Source organism: Felis catus, chromosome C2 (genome assembly GCF_018350175.1).
Source record: "Felis catus isolate Fca126 chromosome C2, F.catus_Fca126_mat1.0, whole genome shotgun sequence".
In the NCBI taxonomy this organism is placed as follows: Eukaryota; Metazoa; Chordata; class Mammalia; order Carnivora; family Felidae; genus Felis; species Felis catus.
The window spans coordinates 147,099,018-147,126,433 of NC_058376.1; the positions used below are offsets into that span (position 1 = coordinate 147,099,018).

Consider the following 27,416-nt stretch of genomic DNA (forward strand, 5'->3'; position numbering starts at 1 on the left):
GATGACAGACATTTAAGAAAAAAATTTTTTTAATGTTTATTTTTGAGAGAGAGAGAGAGAGCATGAGTGCAAGTGGGGGAAGGACAGAGAGAGAGGGAGACACAGAATCTGAAGCAGACTCCGGGCTCCAAGCTGTCAGCACAGAAACCGATGTGGGGCTCAAACTCACAAACTTTGAGATCATGACCTGAGCAGAAGTCTGACACTTAACCGACTGAGCCACCCAGGCACCCCCACAGACAATTTTTAATATGCTTTTAGATTCGTGTTCTATAGATTCTAACGTTTTTTTTTTCTCTCTCTCTTGAGAAAGAGAGAGCACACACACACATGTGCGCGCGCGCACACACACACACACACACACACACACAAGAGCAGAGGAGAGGCAGAGAGAGAGAGAGAGAGAGAGAGAGAGAGAGAGAGAGAGAAGAGAGCAAATCCCAAACAGGCTCTGCACTGTCAGCGCAAAGCCCTAGCCAATGCAAGGCTCCAACTCAGGAACCAAACTGTAAGATCATGACCTTAGCCCATATCAAGAGTCAGGCCCTTAACCAACTGAGCCCCTCAGGCACCCTTAACCTTGTTTGTTTATTTTTTTAAATCAAGATCAAGTTGTGAAGAATACCGTCTTTGAAGCCAAACCACCATGGTCTGGATATTTCTTTTCTGAATATTAGCTATTGTCACTGAGAGTTGGGTTTTTTTGTTTGTTTTTTCTTTTTCTATGTTCATTGAAAGTTGTTTAAACTACCCGCATGTCTGTTATATCAGCTATAAAATAGAAGTAATAATCGTTCTTACATTATATAGTTTAAGTAAGTTAATGCATGTAAATGTATAGAACATTATAGGAACACAGAAATTGATGAGTACATGCTTATTTTTACTTCTGTTGTTACTATTCACCAACAACAAGACTGATACAGATAAAATAGTACAAGGAACAGTGCATACATATATATCATTGCCTCCTATAGAATTTTGTTTAAAGGTTTTTCCCCTGTGCCTTTGTAATCATTCCTCTCCTTAACCCAAATTCCTTGAAACCACAGGTCTGATTTCTGTCTACATATCTTTGGGAGTTTGGTTTCCATAAGGTGTGTTGTAGAAACAGTACAGTAAAGGGTGGCCCTTTATGTCTTGCTTAGCTTCACTTAGCATTAAGTCATCCATTATTGCATGATTTTGTAGTTTGCTGTTTTTTATTGCTGAGTGGTATGTATGGCTGTACTATATGAGTGTACCGTAGCTTATTTTGTTTTCCAATTTTGGGTGATAATAAAGTGGCTATAAATAGTTGCATACAGTGTTGCACATGGGCATATATATATTTGTATTCCTCTTGAATAGGTGCCTAGGTGTGGGGTTGCTGGTTTATAAGTACAAGTTTAATTGTATAAACAGCTCCCAAAAAGTTTTCCCGAGCGGCTTTATTATTTTTCATTCCCTCCATCACAATATGAGGCATTGCTTTTACTTTTTTACCAGCACATGGTATGTTCAGATTTTTAAATTTTAGCCATTCTAGTAGGTATGTTGTGGTGTCTCGTGGTTTTAATTTGCTTTACTCCAATGACTAATAATTGAGCATCTTTTCATGTGCTTATTTCCCATTCTGATTCTTCTTTGGTGAAATGTCTCTTCAAACCTTTTGCCTATGTTTTGGTTGGGTTGTTTTCTTATTGAGTTGTAAGAGCTCTTTATATATTTTGGAAATACATTCTCTATCAGATATATGTTTTGCAAACATTTGCTCTCAGTCAGTAGCTTGTCTTTTTTATATTTTTAACAATATCTTTCTGAGAGCATAAATTAAATTTTTTTACCTTGCCTGATTGTACTGGTTAGAACCAGTATAGTAGAAGCAGCGTGTTCAATAGAAGCAGTGAGACTGCACATCCTTTCTTTCCTGATTTTAAGAGGAAGGCATTCAGGCTTTCACCATTAAGTATAATGTTAGTTGTTTTTTACAGATGTCCTTGATCATAGCTTGAGGAAGTTTTTATATATTTTCAGTTTGAGAATTTTTACCATAAATGGGTATTAGATTTTGTCAGTAGCTTTTTTGTGTCTATTGAGGATTCGTATGATTTTGTCCTTAATTACATTAATTCAGGGTTTCTCTCCTTCAACACTATTGACATTTGGGGCCAGGCAGTTATTTCTTGTCTTGTGTGTTGTAGAATGTTTAGCAGCATCCCTTCCCTCTACATGCTAGATGCCAGGAGTATTCAGTCCCTATTCCCCAGTTGGGAACCACTGCATTAATTTTTTTTTTTCCAATGTTAAAACAACTTTGAATTCATGGAAGAAATTGGACTTGTTTATGGCATATAATCTTTTTTTATATTGTTGGTTTTGTGTTGATTTTATTTTGTTAAGAATTTTTTCTCTGTTTCCATGAGGGATATTAATATGTTTTCTTTTCGTGTGATATCTTTGTCTAGCTTTGATATCAAGGTTATTCTGAGCTTCTAAAATAAGTTAGGGGAGTGTTTCCCTGTCTATTCTCTGAAAGAATTTTTATAGGATTGGTATTGTACCTTCCTTAACTGTTGATACTTTTCACCAGTGAAGCCATCTGAACCTGGGAAGATTGTTTAATTACTAATTCAATTTTTATTGACACAGTTCTGTTCTGATTTTCTTTAAAAGATCTTTTTTTTTTTGAAAATTTTCATATCACATAAATGATCTGATTTCCTGGCACAAATACTACATCATATTCTTTTGCAATTCTTGAATTTCTGTACAGTCTGTAGTGGTATTACCTCTCTTATTCTTAGTAATGGTCATTTGTATCTTCTCTCTTTTCTTATCAGTCTAGTTAAATTTTATCCAACTTTTGGTTTCATTTATTTTTCTCTGTATTTGTTTTCTATTTCATTGAATTCTTGACTTTTATTATTCTACTTTGTATTTGGTTTGCTCCTTTCTAGCTAGTTGAGGTTAATGCTTAAGTTATTCTAGCTATTTCTATTTTTCTAATATGAAATTTAAATTATACTTTAATCATTGCTTTAGCTATACTCTGTATATTTCAATATGTTGTGTTCTTATTGTCATGTAGTTAAAATTGTTTTCTAATTCTCAATTTCTCCTTTGACCTTTAGACTCTTTAGAGGCATGTTGTTTAATTTCCTAATATTGGGGAATTTTCTAGGCATTTTTTTCTCTTGATTTATATTTCCATTGTTGAAGAATTCTAATTCAGGAGTTTTAATATTAACATGTGAAAGACTGACTTAAAAAACCACCCATTCATACCTACCATCTGTTGGCCTTCCTCCTCCTCACTGATGGGTAGTACCTCAAGGTAGGAAACTAGGAGTTCTCAACTTCTTTTTCTGCACTACTCTAATTCTAGTTCACCAAAAATGTTGATTTGGCCCTTGAACATAGCCTCTCCTTTATGTCTACATTCCTACCACTGTAAATTTGGATCTCAATACTCAGTCATATATTAGCCTCCTGACTTGTATTTCTGTTACCAATGACATTCAGGATCTATAAGGACCTTTTGCCACTCAGTGTCTGTACTCATCACATGGTCTCTGTCATACTGGGCTTTGGCTGTATTTCTTGCTTTTGCGTCTTACCTCTCCAGTTGGGGCATGACTGACTTACAGTTTTACAATGTGTCCAACATAGCTTAGCAGACTTTTCTGTATATTATTAATACAGTGGAATATGTTTGATTCATAGTATGTATCCTTTTCTCATTCTCTTTCAACCTATACAATTGGTTTTAGAGTTTGAGGAAATTTCAGGGTATGGACTATATTTAGTAGTTGTAAATATATTTTGGTTTTTTGGTAGTAGATTATACAGGACTGGGCCCCATCAATCCCAGTAGGTTAAATAAGGGGAATTTTATATAGAGAATTATTAGCTGCTATAGAAGAGTAACTAATATAGAAGGAAACTGTATATGATTTGCTAGGGCTGAGGGAAAGTACCCAAGGAAGGACAAACTTGGAAAGGATTCAGATTTCATTCGAACAGGGTCTGGTTCAGCCTACCAGCCCCAGAGAAGTTTCATGGTTAGGCCAAGCTAGAGCTGGGTTGGAGCTGCCTGACAAGCAACTGACCACCCTCTGGAGTGTAGGAATTCAGGAATGCGGAGCTAGTGACTTGTAGTATGGTGTGCAGTGGCAGGAAGCTTCTAGATAGAATGTGTATGGGGCTTTTGGTTACCATATCAAGAGGACTGCAGGAAAGTTATTTCTAGACTAATGTTGCAAAGTCACAGAAGGACTGTGTTCTGGGCCCATGGTTGGGGTCAGCACCACCAGATGTTCTCACAGCCACCCCACCAACTCCAGCCTGCACCTGAAATCATTGGAGAGCCTCTTGTGCAACGTTCCCTCAGCACCCTCTGCTGAGAAAACTTAACATCATACTCACTTTACAGGAGAAATAGTTAGAAGATACTCTGTTGTTAGAACGTATATTGAAGGGTGCATTTGGAGCTAAGAGGCAATAAAATGATAACTGACACACAAATGTAAAAGACTGAACGGTCGTTTGCAAGTTTAACCTCAACATTCGTCATCTCTACCTCCAGTTTACTGGATGACCTGTCCTTTTAATTTTCAGTCTCTATGTAGAATCTTTTTTTTTTTTTCTTGTTTATTGATCTACCTACGATAGTTTTCTGTCCTCCATTCCTTGGGATTTCTTTTTGTTTCTGGCTCATCTCATCCTCTAACAACACTATTTCTTCTAGTCTCCCCACTTAGAAGTAGGCTTTCTGAATATTCTTTTCTTTCCCATTTCCCTGGTAGCTGCTTTCCTTTTTAAAAATCATTTTTGGTCTCTCTAATTTGTCTTTTGGTCTCTATGTGATTTTCTCATTAGCACTTGGTTCCAACTCACTTCTCCAATCTCTCTGGAGATCGGATATTATAGGAATCATTTCTAATCTGCCCTGGGAATTTTTTTATTTTTAAAATTGTCAAAATTTTAATATGCTGCCTTCCTTATTCACATTTTAGCATAGGTCAAGCTGGTTTTGGCAGTGGTGGGGGGGGTGTTTTGTCACACACATACACTATGATGTTGAATTCAAAGCAGTCTTTCACTATGTAACAGAAGTTAGTCTGATAATATCTTTAAGTGCTGTAAACCAGGAATGTTTCTTTCTTCTTTCCCTCCTTTCATTGTGTGTGTGTGTGTGTGTGCTTTACAATTCCCCCAAAGATTACATGTCACCTATAGTTTGTTTTAATATATTAGTAGAGGCTCATTTTAAAAGTAAATTCCTTGAAATTAGGTATGTAGAATATAGTATTAACTATTTGAACTTCCTATCAGAACATGGAGATAACTCTTTTAATCAGAATTGCTTGTAATGGGACTTAGGCTTATCATGTCTTTCGAATATTCGATTTATTTTTTAAAGATGACTCTTTACCCTTGGCATAAATAAACTATTTAGAACTTGTGTTTTTGAAACTTAAAATTTAGTTTTCTGGGGCACCTGGGCGCGCAATCAGTTAAATGTCCAACTCTTGATCTCAGCTCAAGTCATATCTCACAGTTCATGAGTTCGAGCCATGTATTGGGCTCTGCACTGATGGCACAGAGCCTGCTTGGGATTCTGTCTTTCCTTTTTTCTGTCCCACCCCCACTTGTGTATGTGTTGAATGTGCTCTCTCTCTCTCTCTCTCTCTCTCAAAATAAACTCAAAAAAATTTTTTTTAATTTAGTTTTCTGAACCAAACTGTTATTTTCAGACGAACATACACATTTATCTGGGAATTATTTCTTTGGTTAGTTTTTTGTTGTTTTTTGTTTTTGTTTTGTTTTGTTCTGTTTTAGACAGTAGAGATGTTATTTTTTTGAAACTTTCATCGATTGCAGGTTGTCTTTCTGGTTCAGAGTGATAGAGAATTTTACTGACATATCCTAGAAATTTCTTTAGGAATATCAATATCTTGAAGATACAGATAATTATTTATTGATTATTGGGTTTTTTTAATGTTTATTTATTTTGAGAGAGAGTGTGTATGTGAGAGGGGGAAGGACAGAGAGAGGGAGAAGATCCAAGAAGGCTCCACATTCATGGTGGAGCCCTACATGGGGCTTGATCTCACAACAGTGAGATCATGACCTGAAATGAAATCAAGAGTCGGATGCTTAACCAGCTGAGCCACCCAGACACCCCAATTTTTATTAATTGTTGATATTGGTTATGGTATCTGAAAATTTCTAGATGATAGGTTTTCAAAAATGGATGCTTATAATTAGAATTCTATACAAGATGTATATATTCAAATGAAAAATAACAGATTAAGAAGACCAACTATGTAAAAATGTAGTTCTGCTGAACAAATTATTTAGTTAAAATCTTAATTTGTTGATGTTAATCATTTTAAAATAGAAAATAAAGCAAATAGGAAAATATAATTTTTTTTAAGATGATTGTTTTTACTGAAAACTGTATAACAACAACAGAAAAATCAAGGCTATTTATAAAATGTCTGACTGTTGCCTGGTGTTCTAAATGCATATCTTAAGTGGATCTGAATATCTGAATAAAACCTCTGTACTTTTTTAATAACTTTGGCTTTTTGTAGTACAAGCTTACTAAATATTTAACTTTTTTTTTTTCATCAGGAACATTGATAAACATTTGCTTGTTTTTTAGGTAAAATCTGTAAAAACTGGGTCAGTTTTTTGGACGATGTGCTGCTGCTTATCATATTTCTATATGGTAAGAATTCATTATTGAAATTATAGAAGGTCTGGCAAGTCTTTCACAGTTAGACCAATTCCTCGTCTTCATCATTTTCTTCTCATCCAGACTAGTTCTCCACTTCCTTTTTTCCTAAAATCTTTGGATTTTAATTTTGTTTAATATAGTCCCCTTCATTACTGCTATCCTCCTCTTCCCTACCCCCATCTCTGGAGTATGTATGGACTTTGCTTTAGTGGGGAGGGCTAATAAATGCCAATCCCTCAACTATAATATTTGCAGCAAGTGAAACAATTTTTCTTTTCAGATGTACAACTTTACCTAAATAATGGTGCTATCCTCTAGGTAAACTACCTACGTACTTTTTTCAACAGATTACTTAGGTTGGGGTTCAGAATTACCTCTTCATTCTCCTGCCTTTTTTCCCACACCACAGACTATGATCTAGTAGTCTTGTGCTGAAAACTAGTGATAATTTTAGGTAAGGTTTTGTTTGTTTGTTTTTGAACACATAGCATGGAATTTGTGCATCCAAATTATCCATGCCCCTTTTAAAGTGGTTAAGGCCAGGCACATTCTGTGCGCTTGTACCCAAGTAATAGAAAACTCATTCTCTTTGAAGTTTACATTTAAATTTTGGAGGTAATTCAAAGTCCTTCACTTAGAACCCCTGCTCAATCAGAGTAACATTGTTTTTGGTGTAAAATAGCATGTCAGTGAAGCAGTAAACATGTTCTTTATTGTATACCGAAGGCAGTTCATTACAAGTGGTTCTGAAATATTTTAGGTATGGGCAGCATTGTTAGAATGCATATATTAAACATCTAGTGTCTTACTGTGTCTATTGGTCAAATGGTTCTTTCAAGCTTTTGATTATTAATGTACACCCACAACTTTGTTCTTGACAAGAGCTTATTGCCTATTGAATATACTCAAAAAAGTAATACTGTTGGTCGAAAATAAACATTATCTTTACCGAAACAGAGCCAGCTGGTAGAGCATGTAACTCTTGATCTCAGGGTTGTGAGTTCAAGCCCCACATTGGGCATATAGCTTACTTTAAAAAAAAAAAAAAAAAAAAAAAATTTAAAGAACCATACAAAAAAAAATTAGACCAGAACATACTCTGTTATTCTGATAGAACAGTCTAACTTTATGATACATGCTAAACATTAAAATGGAATCTTGATTTGTAATCCCTTAGTATGAAATAAGTACTTAAGGTAGTACCTTTTATTTTGAGTATCTTGAAGCATATCCAGATTATCCGAGAGTTCCTTATAGTTCAGTTGTTGGCTGGTGCTAAACATTCATTGTTCTTATTCTCAGTGAAGCTTCTTGCAATGTAGTTATCAAAAGTGAGGGAAGTAAAAGCCTTTCTCTTCCCTTTTAAAAATTTATGATCTGTATCTTAAGAATCCTCACCTTTATGACAGACTTTTTACTACCAATTCAAAATTATAATGTTCTCAGTGTTATTAAGTTTAATCTGACCATTTCTCCAGTGAATATAGAAAAGCATGTTGGATTTATGGGATTATTATTTTAATAATACATAGAAATAGGTTATATGTAGGCTTCGTAAATCAATTTTAAGCATCTGTCACACTTGCTAAAAATCCTACTGTTTGTTTATATTTGTCCATTATATGTTTAGATTGTCATGACAAATAAAACTGAATTTATTTTTAAAAGCAGACATCTTAAATTATTTAACTTCGCATTTCTTAATCCGTAGGTCTCTGCTTGGGGTGGTTATGTGTTTATCATCAACCTTATTCCACTGCATGTATTTGTGCTGTTACTGATGCAGAGATACAGCAAAAGAGTCTACATAGGTGAGTGATTTGACGTTTGAAATCTCACCTCTAAGAGATGTTTCATTGAACAGCCATTTCTGTTTGGCCGTATTACTCATAAGAAGGTGAAAATAATTTCATATATATTTTTTTGTTTTTTTGTATCAATAAGGTGGGTCAGGCACTTTTACGTATATACATTGTTACCAACTTCTTGATGAGTTTTTGCTGTTGTAAAAATTAGTCTACAGATACTAGATTTAATATTTGTCAGCCCAGTTTTTCCTTAATTTGGGGGAATGGGTATTCTGTCTTGAAAATCATTCACATATGGGGCACCTGGGTGGCTCAGTCGGTTAAGTGTCCGACTTCGGCTCAAGTCATGATCTCGCAGTTTGTGAGTTCGAGCCCCACATCGGGCTCTGTGCTGACAGCTCGGAGCTGGAGCCTACTTCAGATTCTGTGTCTCCCCCTCTCTCTACCCCTCCCCTGCTCACGCTCTGTGTGTCTCTGTCTCTCAATAATAAATAAACGTTAAAAAAAAAAAAACTAAAAAAGGAAAAGAAAATCATTCACATATGCATATTATTCAAATTCAGCACAGTCACTGTGAGAGTAAACAGTTTAATAAACTTTTGAAAACCTTTTCTGTATAGTATACGACAGAGTACCTTCATCCATTTGGGCTGCTAAAACAAAATACCACAGGCTACATAGCATGTAAACAACAGAAATTTCTCACAGTTTTGGAGGCTGCAAAGTCCCAGATTAAGGTAACAGAATGTTCACGTTTTTGTAAGGGCTCCCTTCCTTACAAAACCAGGTTTTTTTATGAACCAGGGTTCATAGCTGGTACCTTTTTGCTTTGTCCTTATATTGTAGAAGGGAGGAACTAGTTCTCTGGACCTCTTTTAAAAGGTTACTAATCCCCAAAGCCCTTACTACCTTACTACCTCCCAAATGCCACCTCATATTACTGATACACTGGCCATTAGGTTTTAAACCTGCGACTTTTGGGAAGGTGAACATTCAGACGAACCTGTTTTCTATGAAATCTTTACTTTTTTCTCTAGGTTTTAAAACATATCTTTTGAATAAGATGCTTAGTGATAGATGTTGTCTCAAATCGTAGAGCTCATTATCCATGATAGAGACAGAACCTTTATAGGTTGAATTAATAAGAGAGAAGTTGTGGTTTGAACCCAATGTCTTAGTAAAATAATACAATTCCAGTATGACAATGTTGTTGGAAAGCAGTAACAGAAAGATAAAGCTTATTTACTTACCTAAAAAAACAAAATCAAACAACAAAGGGGTGTCTGGGTGGCTCAGTCGGTTAAGTGTCCGACTTCGGCTCAGGTCATGATCTCACAGTCCATGAATTCGAGCCCTGCGTCGGGCTCTGTGCTGACAGCTCAGAGCCTGGAGCCTGCCTCATATTCTGTGTCTCCCTCTCTCTCTGCCCCTCCCCTGGTCATGCTCTGTCTCTCTCTGTCTCAAAAATAAATTAAAAAAAAAATTTAAAAAAAATTAAAAAATTAAAAAAAACAACAAAATAAACCCAGTAGTCTGGCAGTTCCTCAAAAACTTAATCGGAGAGTTACCCTATGACCCAGTAATTCCACTCCCAGGTATACCCCCAAGAGAATTGACAGTAACTATTCACACAGAAACATGTACACTGATGTACGTTGCAATATTTATTATCCCTAATAGCCAAAAAGTGAAGACACCCCAAATGTCCACCAACTGATGGATAAATAAAGTGTGTATATTCATATAGTAGGATATTATTTAGCCGTAAGAAGGAATGAAGTACCGATATGTTGTGAGGCTTGAAAACATTATGCTAAGTAAAATAAGCCAGACACTTAAGTCCATGTATAATTGTAGGATTCTTTTTGTATGAAATGTTCAGGATAGACTAATCCTTAGAGACAGAAAGTAAATAGGTTTAGTGGTTGCCAGAGGTTTGGGGAATGGAAGAGTGACTGCTAATGGGAATGAGGTTTCTTTGGGGATGAGGAAGTGTTCTGGAATTAGATAGTGGTAATAAATACACAACTTTATGACTATAATAAGGAAAAGCACTCTATGGCATATTTAAAAGGGTGAATTATATAGGGTGTTTACCATATCAATTTAAAGAGTTCATATATAGTCATTTCAGCATACTTTATAACAGTCACCACTGAAATAATATATTATCAAGTGCTTATTTGATACGACAGACTAAGTTGTTTACATGTATCTAACTCATTTAATTTTCATAACCACATTGTGAGAGAGTAGTGTAGGTACTGTTACTGTCCTGATTTTACAGATGAGGAAGCAAAAAAGGACAGAATTTGCTCAAGACCATGTGATTTAGGCCTGAACTTAGAAGTTTTGGCTCCATAGCCCATGATGCTACAAATTCCTATTTCTATTAAAACTGTATGCCTACCATGTAAATAAATACCTTACTGTTGAAATACATTAGCCTGTGATATATCTCTACCCTGAAAACACTGTAAACAGTCTTTAGGATCCAGAAAGTAGAATGATAGATTAAACTTCAAGTCTCAACTTTTAGTTTTAGAGATATGTAAGTAGAGAAATTTTTTAAGTTAAATGTAATAGGGGAGGAACTAAAAATTTGTTTAATTTAAAAACTTCTGGGTCTTGAAAATTTAATGGTCAGGGGAATAGAGTGGGGAGCAGATTGAGGAATAGACTTGTGAAATGTCCCTGAATCAGGAAGAGGAAGAAGAGCCAAAATAGAAGGAGCTAGATACATACATTGTTAAGGAGGTCAGTCAAATGAAAGGATTTTCTACATAAAAGTTGAAAACATGAACAGTGTCCAACTTCCCTTGAGTGTTAGTACTAAGATCTAGTAGGGTGAGAATTAAGGAAAGACCTTGTATTTGGCAAATAGGATTTCTATGGTAACTTTTCAAAAAGTACGCAATTAATACTGCTTTGGTTGGCTCTTGAAAATGTTTCTTCTTTTCAGAGGGAAGAAAACTAAAGTAGTTCAGGGATATTATATGTATGTGTGAAGTTAGATTAGTAAACACCTCAGATAATTTTGTAGTGTTGAGATTCTCTACCCCCACCTTCCTTGTTTTATAGCTTATTCCATTCATATGATTAAGGGTATTTTAGGTGATTTGTATACTCTTTCATAGTTTACTTTTAAATGGATGGGAAATGATGGTATAGAAGAATCAGCTATTCTCTACTTGATCCCAAATGTATCAAGATTTAAGTTCAATTTAACCTAACTTAATGGTCCTGGAAAATTTGAAGGCATTATAAAGCTACATAGAGAGGTTTGTCCTCTGATTTTATCACATAACATCCTTTGTCTGTAGTTCTCTCTCCTCATGAGCAGAACCATTTAGATAAAGAAAATAATGATTGATAAATGGCAAACTCATAATCATATAAACCAAATATTTGATTGGGTTCTTAGTATCAAATTAAATGAAGTAAAAATGAATCATTTGAAATAATTATGAAAAATGGTTTTCCCTTTCAGTAGATTTTTTGCACGTGTCTTTAGAATCCATTGGTAAGCCAGGGAAAACTCAAAAGTTTGTTCACATGTGGAAAGAGGGGCACATGGAAGATAATGTGGATGTATAGGGTATGTGTGGCACAGGAGTGGGGGGTTGAGGGGCAAGGGAAAAGAAAAGCCCCTTGAAATTTATGTGGGAAGAAAGTTAAATTATTTTGTGAAGATATATTTTGTACTTGGTGTATTCACCATATTGGGAAGTGAATTACACACAGTTATGTCACAAATAGGATTCTGATGTTTTAATAAGAAGAAAGAACACCCATATCTTAATTTGCATTTATAGAGAGAGTGGTTTACAGGTATCGCATAACACTAATGGATGTAAAATCATTTAACCTTTAGAAATGTTTAATCACACTTTACATAATAAAGAAATTATTAAAGATATGAAGACATGTTTAGCAGTGTTCATTATGGTGTTACTTATAATTGAAAATAGTTTAAATGTCCAATAGAGAAATTTTAATTTTTAAGTTACACTTAAATTGTAGTGTTGCCAAATCATGAAATAATATGGCATCATTAAATGTAATCTTTTTTGGTATTTGGTGAGTTAGGAAAAAGTTAATAAAAAGCAGACAGCAAGGATTACTAGTGATACTTTTTCTTCATATTTTTCTCTGCTTTCCAAATTTTCTACAATGAGCATGTACTAAATTCATAATAAATGAGACTTTTTCATTTATAGAAATGTGAATTTTATCTCATGGTTTATTAGAATTAAAATTTTAAATTAGAATAACTTAAAGAGCAGGAAGAAACTAGTTTCTAGTATTGATAAGTGATTTTTAAATGTCACTGAAGAATTTGCTTATTGTGTGTGTTCTTTCGTTGAGGTCATTTGAGTAAGAAGAGAGTAACAGAATCACTTTTTATATTATATCTAAACTACATTTTTATGGTAATATTTGCTGGTGGAACCATCATATAAAGAGCAAAGTATTATAGACATATACCACATACTTTAGTTCTGTACAAATTGTTCTAGGATTGTAGAGTTTGTGAGTGAAGAAAAGACAGTCCTGCTATTGAATGAATTAAAAAGAAAACCAGAGGGGTCCCTGGCTGTGTCAGTCCGTAGAACATGTGACTCTTGATCTTGGGGTCATGAGTTAAAGCCCCATATTGGGCATAGAGCTTATTTTAAAAACTTTCTTAATTTAAAAAAAATATTTTTTTAAGTAAAACCAATAAATTTTAGGCATCATGTTTATACTTGCCATACATAAACAAAACATATCTAATGCTACACAACAACAGACGTAAAAATTGCATGCAAAAATTCTACAAGCACGTAAAAAGCTTGGAAGCACTAGAATTTAGTTTGCCTAATTTTACCTTTTCTTTCTTTCCTGTTTTTTTTTTTTTTTTTTTGGAGCAAATCAGTTCAGTAGAGGATTAAATGTTTAATACTTAGTTTTGTGCTAGCCATTAGGATGCATAGATGATCAAAAGATGGCCCTTTTCTAGGGCCATCAATGTAATTGATATCCGTTAATACATTGTAATCATAGCATATGAACAAAATGGAAATGAGAAGGAGTTTGTGAAGATCAGTTTTGACTTTTAAGTTTCAGGAAGGTCTTGTTAGGCTTTCCAACTGACTGTCCTTCTGAAAGTTTTGGAGATAAATCATGATCTTGAGAGGAGAAAATAGTATAGAAATAGACTTACAGAGGGTTTGTGATGATGTAACCATAAATGAGAAGTGCCATAACAGGGTAAAGAGTATGCACTACAGGGGCACCTGGGTGGTTCAATTGATTGAGTGTCCCACTCTTGATCTCCATTCAGGTCATGATCTCTCGGTTTATGGGATTGAGTCCCACATCAGGCTCTGTGCTGATAACGGGAGCCTGCTTGGGATTCTCTCTGCTCCTTCCCCACTTTTGCTCTCCCTCTCTCTAAAAATAAATAAATTTTAAAAAGAAAAAAAACTCTTTAAAAAGAGCATGTACTGCAGAACCAAGTTAACAGGATTCAATTTCCTGGTCTAGTCACTTACTAGTGGTCACTTTACCACTAGTCACTTACTAGCAGTTTTGGGCGGATTACTTAATTTCTTTATGCCTTAATTAATGTCCTCATGAGTCAAACAGAGATAATAATAATTCCCACCTTGTAGAATTTAAGGATAATGAAAAGTGCTCATAAAAGGGCTAACACAAAGTGTTATTTAAGTGTTGGCCTCTGTTGTTAATGTTAAAATTATGAAGGAATAGCCAGGTAAGAAGAAAAAGTTCTGGGGGCGCCTGGGTGGCTTAGACACTTAAGCGTCTAACTCTTGATTTAGGCTCAGGTCGTGATCTCACAGTTCGTGAGCTTGAGACCCATGTCAGGCTCTGCACTGACATCGCGGGGCCTGCTTAGGATTTGCTCTTTTTCTCTGCTCCTCCCCTGCTTGTGCTCTTCTCAAAATAAATAAATTTTTTAAGAAAGAAGAAAGAATGCCAGAGGCCAAGAGGTGATTATAAAGACTGAGGATGACTAAAGATTGTTTTTTGTTTTAAATGTAGATAAACTTTCACCACAGCTATTTTGATTATGAAAAATATAGCAGAGAAATGACACTGGTGTGTTACATAGAGCATCACAGAGCAGCTAAAACACAATAATAGAGTGGTGTGCTTATTTTTATATACAATTTAAAATTTTAAGATAATGTATATAATTGAGAAAGTCAAATATTACTACAAAGCTTAAAAGCAAAATCAGCAGTTCTTTTCTCTACCTTTTCCTTAATTGGCTTAGTCCTTAAATTCTTATCTTGAGACAACCACTTAGAGTTCTTTCAGTTGTTTCTTTTGGTTTTTACCACGAATGTACTTTCTAAACCACCAATTCCAACATGTGTGGGAGGTTTGCCACACCACCAAACTGTTCCCTGACACCAGCTAAGTGTCCTAACATTCAACTCAATTGTGATATCGTCTATCCTTAGGTACCATCAGATGCCACAGGTTAAGGGTTCAGTCCCATAAGACTGGCCTCTGCTTTTATGCCAGACACAAGTCCGGGTTGTCACCTGTACTTCTGACCGTATGACTGTAAATCCGAGGTTCCCATGACCTCTTCCTTGGTTTGATTAATTTGCTAGAGTACAAGATTACAGGTTTATTATAAAAGGGTGTATGTAATTCAGGAACATGCAAATGGAAGAGATGTATTGGGCCAGGTATGGGGAAAGAGCATTGAGCTTCCCTTCTCTTGCTAGGCACTCCACTTTCCCCAAATCTCCACTTTCTCAACCTGAAGCTCTTGGAACCCTGTCCTTTGGAGGTTTTATGGAGGCTTCATTACATAGTCATGGTTGATCAAACCATTGGCCGTTGGTGATTGAATTCAATCTTGAGCCCCTCTCCCATCCCTGGAGGTCAGGGGGGTGGGGCTGAAATTCCAGCCTTCCGATCATGTGGTTGGTTCCCTCTGGCAACCAGCCTTCATCTTAGGTGAGGTGCAAAAGTCACCTCAGTGATACAATAAAAGAACCTTAATCATTCTCCTCACTTAGGAAGTTCCAAGGGTTTTGGGAGCTCTCTGCCAGAACAGTGGATGAAGACCAAATGTATGTTTCTTATTATAAATCATAGTAGCACAAAATGAAATTCCTGTTTCTTAAAAAAAAAAAAAAAATTACGAAGGTGTATTTTTGAGAGAGGGAGACACAGAACGTGAGCAGGGAAGGGGCAGAGAGAGAGGGAGACACAGAATCCGAAGAGTCTCCAGGCTCTGAGCTGTCAGCACAGAGCCTGATGCAGGACTCGAACTCACGAACCATGAGATTATGACCTGAGCCTGAAGTCAGTTGCTTAACCAACTGAGTCACCCAGGCGCCCCGAAACTCCTATTTCTTGATTTTTGTTTTCCAATTTTAGATGCTGTTAACCATCTTATTATTTCTACCCTTTTGAGATTTAGCTGCCATCCATCAAATTTCTGCTTACACACAAATACACTTTTCTGTCTCTGCTCCTAAGTGCACTGTGTGTGTGTGTGTGTGTGTGTGTGTGCGCGCGCGCGCATGTAAGCAGGTTCCATGAGTGTGGAACCCTACATAGAGCTCAATCTCATGACTCTGGGATTGTGCCCTGAGCCAAAATCAGGAGTCAGACGCTCAACTGACTGAGCCATCCAAGCACCCCTAAGTGCATTCTTTTGAAAAATAAAGTCTGATGTCTGTTTAAATAGGGAAAACTACCAATTTTATTTTTTGAAATATCTAGAATTCTTTGTTTTGGTAGTGTCCCTTGAAAAACACCATGAAGGGGTTTAATTTTATGAACTTGAGATCAGAAACAGGTCCCATTTGTTCACATGAAGTTTAAGAGATAAAATATTTATGACATTGACTCTTCACTGTCTATACTAATACCTTATTAATATATCCCATTCTTAGGCCTTGGGAAGCCTCCTGGAAAGAAGAGTTAGGAGTATTGTGAAATAACAGACTATAGGACAATAGCATGGGGTCCTAGCATGGGGGGAGGCTTGGGGTAATCAGAATAGAAGAGAAGTAACATATTTGGTCTTGCACATAACTTGTACTGCCTTAGAGGGCAATTTTCCCAAGAAATTAAGGTTTGCTGCATTTTACAATAAATAAAAACTCAGGAAGGAAAAAATTACAACCAAATAGAATAGAATTAGTTTTTTCTCAAATGACTTCTCTAAGTCAGCTAAGAATTCAAAAAGCAACATAAGAATTATGTTTCTTACTACAGAAATGTATTTTGTTTAATTGCCAGTAACATTTTACAGGCTAGAAATGCTAAATATCAAAGAGGTGTCTGCCATTTCTGCTAATACATAGTTATAGGTAATAAAACATCTTTAAAACCTATTAATTAGCAACTTTTTTAAATTATAAAATAACTCTTAGAAGGGCTTCAGAATGTAAATAAACTAAAATCATTTTGATAGTTTAGATCTCAGATATTGAAAGTAATAAAGGGTTATACAGTTTTGTATTTGTGGCAGATAAATTCTTACCACAATAAAAGATTACGTTTATAGCCTATAGATGAATTAGATTTTTATAAGGATTGAATATGTCCATATACCATTAAAACATGATTTTCCCATGCTGCATAGAATGTTTACAATTTGTTACTGATATCTTATTTTGACTTAATTGATTTGCCTTTCTTTTTTGTATCTTCAAGGGAACATGAGCCAAGAGCAGACAGACAAACAGGGACTATCATAATTGCCCCTCCCCCAATTTTTGTACCAAGTTTTCATTAAAAATTTCACTAGAATTTGCAATATTAGTTCCATAAAGTGAGTTTTCCAGATGTCTGTCTTACAGTAGGTAATTGAAACTAATTATCGGAGGAAGTGGATAGGGAAATTTTCTTTAAACTGGTTTATAATAAAACTTTCTCAGTGATTACTTTAGGGGAAAATTTACTTCAGGGGCACACTCGAAGATGCTGTTGCTTCTGCTGCCATCAGTATTGTTAATATAACTCATTATTTAGTTTGCACGGGATTAGTCTTCTACTATCTTCTTACTTTAAGACCCAGGATATTTAGAACAAGTCTTACCTATGATGTAGCAGTAATCATTAGCTTAATCAAAAAAAACTTTTTCAGTGAATAGAAACAAGGAATATTCATGTTCTGCAAACTAAACAGAAGCAATAAATCATTTGGTATTCTTATCTAGAAGAACAGATCTGAGATTTCCTTTAAGGGTCTGCTTTACTGAGAATTTTATATTCCGAAGTCCAAAGGTTTGCTTTTGTGTAGTATAAGTTAACAGAGTCTTAGTGGTATTAGTTAAATGAATTAAGAAGCCACTTAACCACAATAGTTGACATTAAGAAAAAGATAGATTAAGAAGAATTTAAAAAAGTGTTTTTAGGTTTTTAGTGATAACATGATTTGTGATTCTGCATGGTTTAAAATATTTACTTTGTTTTGTTTATGAGTGAATTGAGGTTGCTGATATTTGTCTATTACTGTTTCTTGGCATATTAAGTTTAGTAACTAAACTTAGCTCTAAAGGTGTTAATTAGGATCATTAATACTTTTATGTTATGTAAAAATTATACATATTTCTTGAGTTCTTCATATAGTCTTTAAATACACACAACTTAGTTTATATTTTAATACACTTCTGTAACTCATCAACCATGGCCAGAAAATAAGTGCGTAATTCTTTCACATGATACAAATAAAACCGAAACCCGGATGTTTATTTACTTTCTGCTGTATTCTTGATTTCATCTTATGTATCAGTATGAAATATGTATGCTGTTTTTAAAAGTTATGATGAAGTGTCTCTCAAGTGTTTTGAACAAGTCATTGCTGCTTTTTACAAATCGAACTTGTAAAACATCTGTTTCAAAGATTCATTCTCTCCAAAATGAACGATGAGCAGCATTTTTGGAAAAGAAAAATTATTTTTTTTACTGTGTTTGTTAAAAATTATATTTCTCTGCTGGTAAAGAAGAATTAATGTTTTTTTATGTTTTGTTTCATTTTTAAGCTTTGATTTGTGTTTCTTACCATTCTTCATCCTGCTTATTTACCCAGGATTCACAGTAATCAAGTAGTTAAGTATCTTTATAAATCAAAAGCTTCAACAGTCTTACGGTTCTTTAATCATATTTGTTAATAATGAAGCAAGATTGGTTGGATTATAAAATACTTCCCCACTGTGTTTCTTTTGGTTAATATTGCTTTGGTTTAGAGAGAATTGGGACGGCAAAGGAATATTTTGTTAGCCCTTTCCATTAAATATCAACCAGGAGATGAAGCAGCTCAGAAATGCTAAGGTGGTATGGGGTGCCTGGGTGGCTTAGTTGGTTAAGCGTCCGACTTTGGCTCAGGTCATGATCTCACGGTTCCTGAGTTCAGGCCCTGAGTCAGGCTCAGTGCTGACAGCTCAGAGCCTGGAGCCTGTTTGAGATCCTGTGTCTCTCTCTCTGCCCCACCCCCCCTCCCACGGGTGCTGTCTGTCTGTCTCTCTCTTAAAGATGAATGAACATTAAAAAAATGCTAAGGTGATTTAATAGTGGATCAAAGTTAATGGAAATACAATATTCACAAAATATTTTCCAACTTTAAATAAAAGGAAGTACAGTAGTATTTTATAAGTGTAAAGAGTACCATCAATATAAGTCTTTGCTTTGTCAGAGAGGAGGTCCTTAAAGGTTAGTTGGGGAGCAACAGGAACTTCTTGAAAACTTACAATTTTAATGGAGCTTGAATCAGAAGTTTCAGTGCCTTTTAATTAATTGTATATAACAACTTATTCGTGCATGTTAAGTCAAGGATGGTAGTTTCTGTATGAATCTGGCCCTACCCCATACCGTTGGATAAAAAAATAAATATTTTAACAGTGAAAGATAGTTAAGCTCTGTTTAGAAGATTACTATTTGAGTCAAGTCAAAGGGATTTTCTTTGGTGGCAAATAAACAATAATAGAGAATGGCCATTTTTCCTGGAATTCTTCGAGCACATTGGGAGTATCATATGCAGTAGTGAATGCCAGTAACTGTGCTTCCACAGGATGGCAGTGTGGTCACATTTTCATGATGTAATAAATGATTTACAACACTGTTGGTATCGTGCATTTTCTTAGAGTTCATTACTCTGATGGAAAGCTTTGTTCTTCTGGTTAAAAGGGCAAGAAAAGTAGGCTAACATGGATCGATTGAAAGTTGTGATAGTCGTAGGTAGTAATTTGGTCAAGTTTCCTAGAGAGTTCATAGGAACAATTAGTGGGGAATGGTTGCTATCTATGGGTTTGTGTTGTTGAGGTCTTCTTAGAACATTAGAGAATGGTACAGATGTTGTCCACTGTCTCTTCAGTGCTCATGTCAAGAAGAGATCTCTCACTCCTTGAAGTTTTTATAGAGCTAGGGTTTTGTTTTGTTTTTTTAACCTTTGTGACATGTATTTGTTTCATTGTATTATGGTTATTTGTGTACATCTCTGCTTTTCCCAAATAGATGTCTAATGCTTAGAGGATAGGATTGATCTTAATAGGGTTTTTGTATCCTTAGAATGCCTGGACCATAATTACATAAAGTTAATATTTGAATGAATTAATTAGGTAATTTTTAAACACACTGTTAGATGCTGTTGTACAAAGCGTGGAGTTCACTTTGTAGTGAAGTTAAGAATTGAGCGTTATTTCACTTTTTCTACTCAAGTATGTCTAATTCTTATTTTCTGTGTTTCAAAACATGGGTTTTGTAAATGGAATTTAAACTGAGGTACAGAGATGTCTATCTAATTTTACAGATTCAAGGAGGAGGACAGTATTAAGTAAGATGAGTTTGTGATATTTTATATTACCTGGCAAGCAGTCCTGACTTTAATTTAATGGAAGTACTGTCTATGTAGTAAAAAGTGCTATGAGAAGGAACATCTGTTCCCCTATGTAAACATCTCAAGATCAGTGATCCAAAAAATAGGAAATATAGGGAAACATGAATCCAGTTCTCTTAAAAGAAAATGGTGATCTTTGGATTATTGCGTGTATCACATTTATCAGCTTTGTATCACTGGTGCAAATCTAATATGTATAGGAGTATTCAAAGGTAAAATATTGTTGAACTTATTTCTATTAATTTAGTTTAATTTGACATTAACCTCTGTTTACAAAATAATACAAATTAACATCCTACCTGGTGTTTTATGTTATCTGAGATTGAGGTTCTTTTTCTTGAATTCCTCTCCATCACTCATTACTAGTGCATCTGCTTCTGTATAGAGTTTTTTTCTTTACTAATGGTAGTGTCTCTATGAAGTTGCATAAAAACACTGAATTGAGAATATTAGAAGGCTTATTCTCCTTTTTGAATAAGTCTGGAAATGAACTTGAGCAAATCCCTGGGAGGAAACTTCAGTAGTTCCCAAGCAAGTGATTGCTAAAGTTTTTATATCGCCAAGCATAGTATAGTCCCATTTGAAGAGAGAGAATATGCATATGAATGTGCTTATGTGTGCTCACCATATCTTTTAGTGATTAATTCTGGAAAAGTAATTATTAAATGACTTAGGGAAGTAAATCGGGCTAGAGACTTTTACTTTTTACTTTTTGTTTGTTGTTACTTTTACATTTAGAACAAACTAGTAATCCATAGAGACAGATGAAGATTTGTATTTACCTTCTGGAATGGGGGGAATAGGGAGCAGCTACTTACTGAATATGGAGTTTTCTTTTGGGGTGATGAAACTGTTTTGGGGCTAGAGTGGTGGTGGTTGCTTAACATTGTGAATGTACTACATGCCTCTAAATTGTTCACTTTTAAATGATTATATATAAATTTCACTTCAGGTTTTTTTTTTAAAGGCTTTACTTTTTTGTTCAGCATGTGCCATTTATCATACTTAATCCAAATTCTGTGACAGTGTTATAACATTCAGTGTTCATTAGTATTTATAAGAAAGAGAAAACTAGCCTAAGAGGTGATGGTGCTGTTTGGACATAAGTAGACTTAACTGTAATTAAAATACAAGGTTTTCCCATGCCTGGCCTTTCTAGATGTGCCTCTCTCTGTTCAGTTACTGTCTAGGGTTTGATTTTGCAGCTCTAGGTGCCTAATAAAAGGCCTGTCTAATAAAAGAATCTTAGGTTATTGTTCGGAGGGGGGGGGGGGCGGTTAATCTACAAATCTTTTTGGCCAAACCCCTCATTCTGTAGTGAGGAAACTGAATTTTTTATTACGTAGTTCAAAATCAAGATCACTCATTCCCATTTTTTTTTCTGATTCTGCCTTTATGACTCTGTGCCAGGTGATCTACACAAGACTGATAGAAATATACTGCTAACTAGAAATCTCATCAAACAAACTGAGCCACAGTTTAAGTCCCATAATATAGAAATTCTGATTTATTTAGCTTTTATTGCATTTGTGTTCAAGTACCTCACTGAGGATAATTCCATTCCAACATTAATATGTCTGGAAGGTATATTATTAGGTGGATTACTTCTGTAGTCTCATCTAGACAACCAGTTCTCCATTAGCTTGAGGATATTGGGAACTTTATTCACATACACTCGTCCTTCCTATTAAATTTACTTGAGCTTCTTATCCTTTTCTTAACACTGTAGTCATCTCTAATGCAGCTTGAGAGACAACTTAACGTTTGAACCATTAGCCCATGATTTACCTTCTACGGATGGGTTTCCTTTGAAAGCAAATAAACTCAACTAAATGTGGGGGAAGAGAAATGTATGCTGCTGAATGCTATGCTACATACAGTGTAGAATATGGATATATATACTTCTAACAGTTCCCTTCCTAAATACACCCCAGTCTTTTCCTAATAGAATACTTTATTTGCCAACAACTATTGACTATGCTTCATAAAATGTTGTGAATAAGCTTTATAAACGGAAGTTTTCATATTAACTTATTTCAGATGGGTTTATGTTCATTTCTAAATAATTTTCAATTACAGTGATTCTAAATTCTAACTTTCTCTGTAATGAACTTAATTTAATAATGACCTGTGAACATCTAAATGCAAAACAAGTCTGTTACACAAATTCTAACCCCTCCCCCATTTCCCTATACATTTATGTTGATATGTAAGCCAAGAATACTATAATGTACTCAGTGCCAAAAGCAAATAATTTTCCTTTATTAGACCCTAAAAAATTCATTAACTAGTCTATTTTATGGCTTAACTTCTGTATACTTAGTCCTTTTCTTTTATGACAGAAAACTTTGTGGACAGGGTTTTTTGTTGTTTTTGGTTTCTTAGATGTACTGTTAGAATGTTAGACTATAAAAAGGATGTGGAATACTTGAGAGCTTTTGAGACAATAGCAGCTATTCATGTATGATGAGGATAAGTATTCTTTATCTTTAGGTCATGCTTCAGAGTAATGCCAATAGGAATAGTGTTTACTTATTTATGTATTACTTAGCTTCTGGGTCATGTCAGTTATTAATGATGTATTGAAACTTGATTCCATTTTAAAATGGAAAAGGAAAGCAGCACCAGTCTCCTAAACTGTTCTAAATGATATTTTGCAAAATTAAGTACTTAACATTTTTTTAAAGATTGGCAGAAAGAATTCTCATGATTTATGTGATTAACCATCAAATATCTATCGAATAGAGCAGTCATTTCAAGATTCTGTTCTTAAAATAAGGTTAACGTTTGTTAAAAATGTATGAGTTATGTTTGAAGTACTTAATGGTAGTAGTAAATTATCCTTATTTCCTATTTTGTCTTTATAGCATATAGCACTTTCTACATTGTGGGTTTAATATTATCCATGCAGATACCCTTTGTGGGATTCCAGCCAATCAGGACAAGTGAACACATGGCCGCTGCTGGTATGCAAAAATATTTATTTTCCCTTTTCTGAATACATGAATGCATGACTGACCAGTCTTAAAGGGAATGAAGTTTTTTTTGGTGTTTGTTGTTTTTAATTTTCATCATACTGGTTCTGAAACATTGCCACTATAAAATGTGAATGTCTGTTCTTGAGACTTTTCTGATACTATGTTCCCAAATGTGCCTATTTTCCTAACTACTGTTGTTTTGAAAAGGGAGACTATCCCTTTTCGCATAATCCATGTTATTTGCAGACACTAAATAACATATGTTTTGTTTAAACAGATATTAAGTAGCATATCTGTACACTGAGTTTACTGTACCACTGGGTTTGCATTTTAGCACATTTAGAAAGAACATGGTATAAATGTTTATGTCCCTTACATCTCCCTAGAATATTTTATCCACTAACTGAAATTAATGGCTTTAATACAATATTCCTCCATATAAAAGACTACTTTGCCATTATTAATCTAGGTTACAATTAACAAGATAATGGGAGATCTTGGGGCGCCTGGGTGGCGCAGTCGGTTAAGCGTCCGACTTCAGCCAGGTCACGATCTCGCGGTCCGTGAGTTCGAGCCCCGCGTCGGGCTCTGGGCTGATGGCTCAGAGCCTGGAGCCTGTTTCCAATTCTGTGTCTCCCTCTCTCTCTGCCCCTCCCCCGTTCATGCTCTGTCTCTCTCTGTCCCAAAAATAAATAAACGGAAAAAAAAATCTTTAAAAAAAAAAAAAAAAAGATAATGGGAGATCTTTGAATAAAACTTCAACAGATTCTCAACACAAGGTCCATGACACCTTGCAAATTTTATTTGCAACATTTTATAAGTATCAGAATGTTTAACTCTCTGAGGGGATGTTCCATAGCTTTTATCAGATTCTAAGTTAGAATCTTGAAACCCATCCCCTCCAAATAGGTTAAGAACCCACACCTTACTGTTACATAGCACTTTATGAATACTTTTACTTACATTTCTAATTTTTAAAATATATTTATTTATTTTTGAGAGGGAGCGAGTGGGGTAAGGGGCAGAGAGTTAGAATCCCAAGCAGGATCCGCTCTGTCAGCACAGAGCCTGTCGCTGGGCTTGAACCTATGAACCATGAGGTCATGACCTGAGCCAGAATCAAGAGTTGTACGATTAGCCAGCTGAGCCACCTAGGCACCCTACTTACATTTCTAATTTGATAATGAAATTACCAACTAGTTTGATAGAGAAATGCATATCCAGTTTTGAGTATATATCATTTATAGCAGTTATCTCACTTTTTATGTATTTGGGTTATTTATTTCCTAAAATCTGAGTCTTTGATTATACCTTACCTAACCATTCTAAAATGGTTAAAATTGTGAAAAATAACTTTCATTACTAAATTTTTTAGAAGAAAAGTCAATATGCCATGTTGGATTTTTAGAGTTTTTGTGTCTTTCAGTTTTACACCTAGTGCTTTTGTATTATGTTTTGTACATTTTGACAATTAAATACTTTTTGCTATTCCTACTTTAGTTTTATCTTAGCACTCACCCTTATGTTTAGTAATTTAGAGTCTTACATAAGTGTGTAATTGAGGTCACGTCCTGTCACTCAGCTGTAAACAGTAACTATTAGGATTCTTCTGATCCGAGTCATTTGTATCCTTCAGTAAATCTTAGAGCTATTTTTTAATGGCAATTCTATGTTTTTTTCTCCCTAGAAAACATGTTACTAAAATATGGGACAAGAGAGGAGTTTAATGTGATAAATAGGCTCTAGTTATTGAAATGAGATTTTTCTTACCTGGTCTGTATATGGGGAGTCTGATCATGTAAAAAAAAAAAAAAAAAAATATATATATATATATATATATATATATATATATATATATATATATATATATAATTTTTTTTAATTGGTTAACTGTCATTCGACAAAGGAAATGTTGGTTAGATGAAATGACTAGTCTTTGATATGTAAAGTACAGGGTATTCTAAGAAGCTCATCTAAATTAACATCTTAAAATATCTTTGGGAAAGTGCTTTGTTGATTATTTATATCACCCTTTTCTTTAATCAGGTGTCTTTGCATTGCTGCAAGCTTATGCTTTCTTGCAGTATCTGAGAGACCGATTAACAAAACAAGAGTTCCAGACCCTTTTCTTTTTGGGTGTATCACTAGCTGCAGGTGCTGTGTTCCTTAGTGTCATCTATTTGACTTATACAGGTAGGTGTCATAACCTATAGACTGCAAATCTTGTCTCTAGATTATTCGAAAAGGTAATTCTTCTACAAATTTTGTGCACTTTTCATTTATCCTAGTAGTTCAAATACTGTGGTTGTATTTACAAACAATATGAAAATAATAGTCAAAGGTCCTAAAATCTGAATAGCACTATAAATTTTGATTTTTTTTTTTAACTGTGCTTCAAGCTCTGATAAATATACTTCCAAACACCCTTCTCTTGATAGATGAACAGGCCCAAACTGTATAAAATTCAAAGTTTCCAGTGTTACTTACTGCAAACTTGCCCTTTCTTGTGTGTATTACACTCTTTCTGTCTCTTTCCAACTTTTAAACACTCAACCAAATCAGTTTCCATCTGCTTCTGGCATAGCTCAAAACCAAGAAGGATTAATTGACAAGAGTAAAGGCAAGAATGTTTAAAATCATCTTTGAACTTTAATCTAAATTTGGCACACTGCCTTAAATAATTTAGACATCTTCCCCCTTTTTAAGTTATCAAATGCTATCTTAATGTCTTAGCTTTATTTACTAGTCAACTAGAAGTTTAAAGGAGAATGGGAAAACATTATACAGTTTTATCTGTTGACTTTTTGTATATCTCTGGAAATGTGATCGCCATGGATATTTGTTTTTATATGATTACTAACCTTATTTTGCCTGACTGCCAGCTGTATGAAATATGTTGTCACCTATAAAAGAAAACTGAAATTCTTTTAATATTAATTTAACCCATAGCAGTCAATAAACATAAACAATAAAAAGGCAGATTGATTTCCTCTACATTTTTTCCTTCCAAGGTTACATTGCACCATGGAGTGGCAGGTTTTACTCGTTATGGGACACTGGGTAAGTGCAGATAAGTTATTTGCCCTCATACTACTTTAAAATACCTTTTTTCCTCTGTTACATGTCAGTACTTGGGCAGCGTTTCTTAAGTGTACCTAGCATATACTAGTTCGGTAAATGTTGACTCCCTCGTAATTTATCTTTGTTTAAAGTTCCTGTTTAGAATACACCTTTAGTATGATACATGTAAGTCATGCATTTCTTTTCTATGGAGTCAACTCCTTATTTTAGTTTTGTTTGTCAGAACATTTAGGGTAACATTTGTGCCCTTTTAATGATTGATTTTTGTTTTTAACCATTATATTGTTTCCATCTTCTAATAATATTTAATTTTTACTCTTAAGGTGCTATGTTATAAGCCCATATGCCATAGATACGAAGGAAGAATTTAAGTTTTTTCCTAATACCACGTTATCCTAAATTCCTTGATAGTTTTAATCTATCAAATACACTTGAGGATACTTTTTGCATTTTTGAAGAGTGCTATTATAAAATGAATTAATAAAAATTTTGGTTTTAAGTTAGACATCTAGTTCAATAAAACCTGTCTCTCAAATCTTTTCCTAAGGATAAGAGTGTACGGTGCTGATGGTAATTTATCTTTGTTTCCTCTTTCCGCTTTTCTGTCTTCTTTGTTATTCCCTATGTGGCTTAATAAATCTATTAATAAAAAATTTATTGACTGGGCCTGCCCTTTGATGTGATGCCAAAAGGGTTCATGCCCAGGTCTAATTAAAAGTGTAAGCAAATTATTTATAAATGACTGAAGCTGACATTTAGACACATATTGCAAGAGATCGTGGATCACCAGAAAGTTTGGGGGAAATCCCTGGTTGTAGACAGTTACTCTGAATAGGTCAAATTACAAGGTCAAATTTTTGTAAGTAATTTATTTGACTATTTTGGGATCCCAGGGTATTTCAGGAGTAATTTGTCCTCTCCGTTTCCCTCACCTACATTTGCATCAT

General features: G+C 34.7%; 1 protein-coding gene across 1 annotated transcript in view; it reads left to right on the forward strand.

The window, feature by feature from the left end:
- The window catches only part of STT3B (STT3 oligosaccharyltransferase complex catalytic subunit B), a 105,921-nt gene that overhangs the window by 63,645 nt on the left and 14,860 nt on the right, over positions 1-27,416 (forward strand). Inside the window, exons 4-8 of the mRNA XM_023260648.2 lie at positions 6,653-6,718; positions 8,439-8,538; positions 23,278-23,376; positions 25,435-25,581; positions 26,400-26,448. Of these exons, the coding sequence (XP_023116416.1) occupies positions 6,653-6,718; positions 8,439-8,538; positions 23,278-23,376; positions 25,435-25,581; positions 26,400-26,448 (461 nt within the window). The remainder of the gene's footprint in view (positions 1-6,652; positions 6,719-8,438; positions 8,539-23,277; positions 23,377-25,434; positions 25,582-26,399; positions 26,449-27,416) is intronic.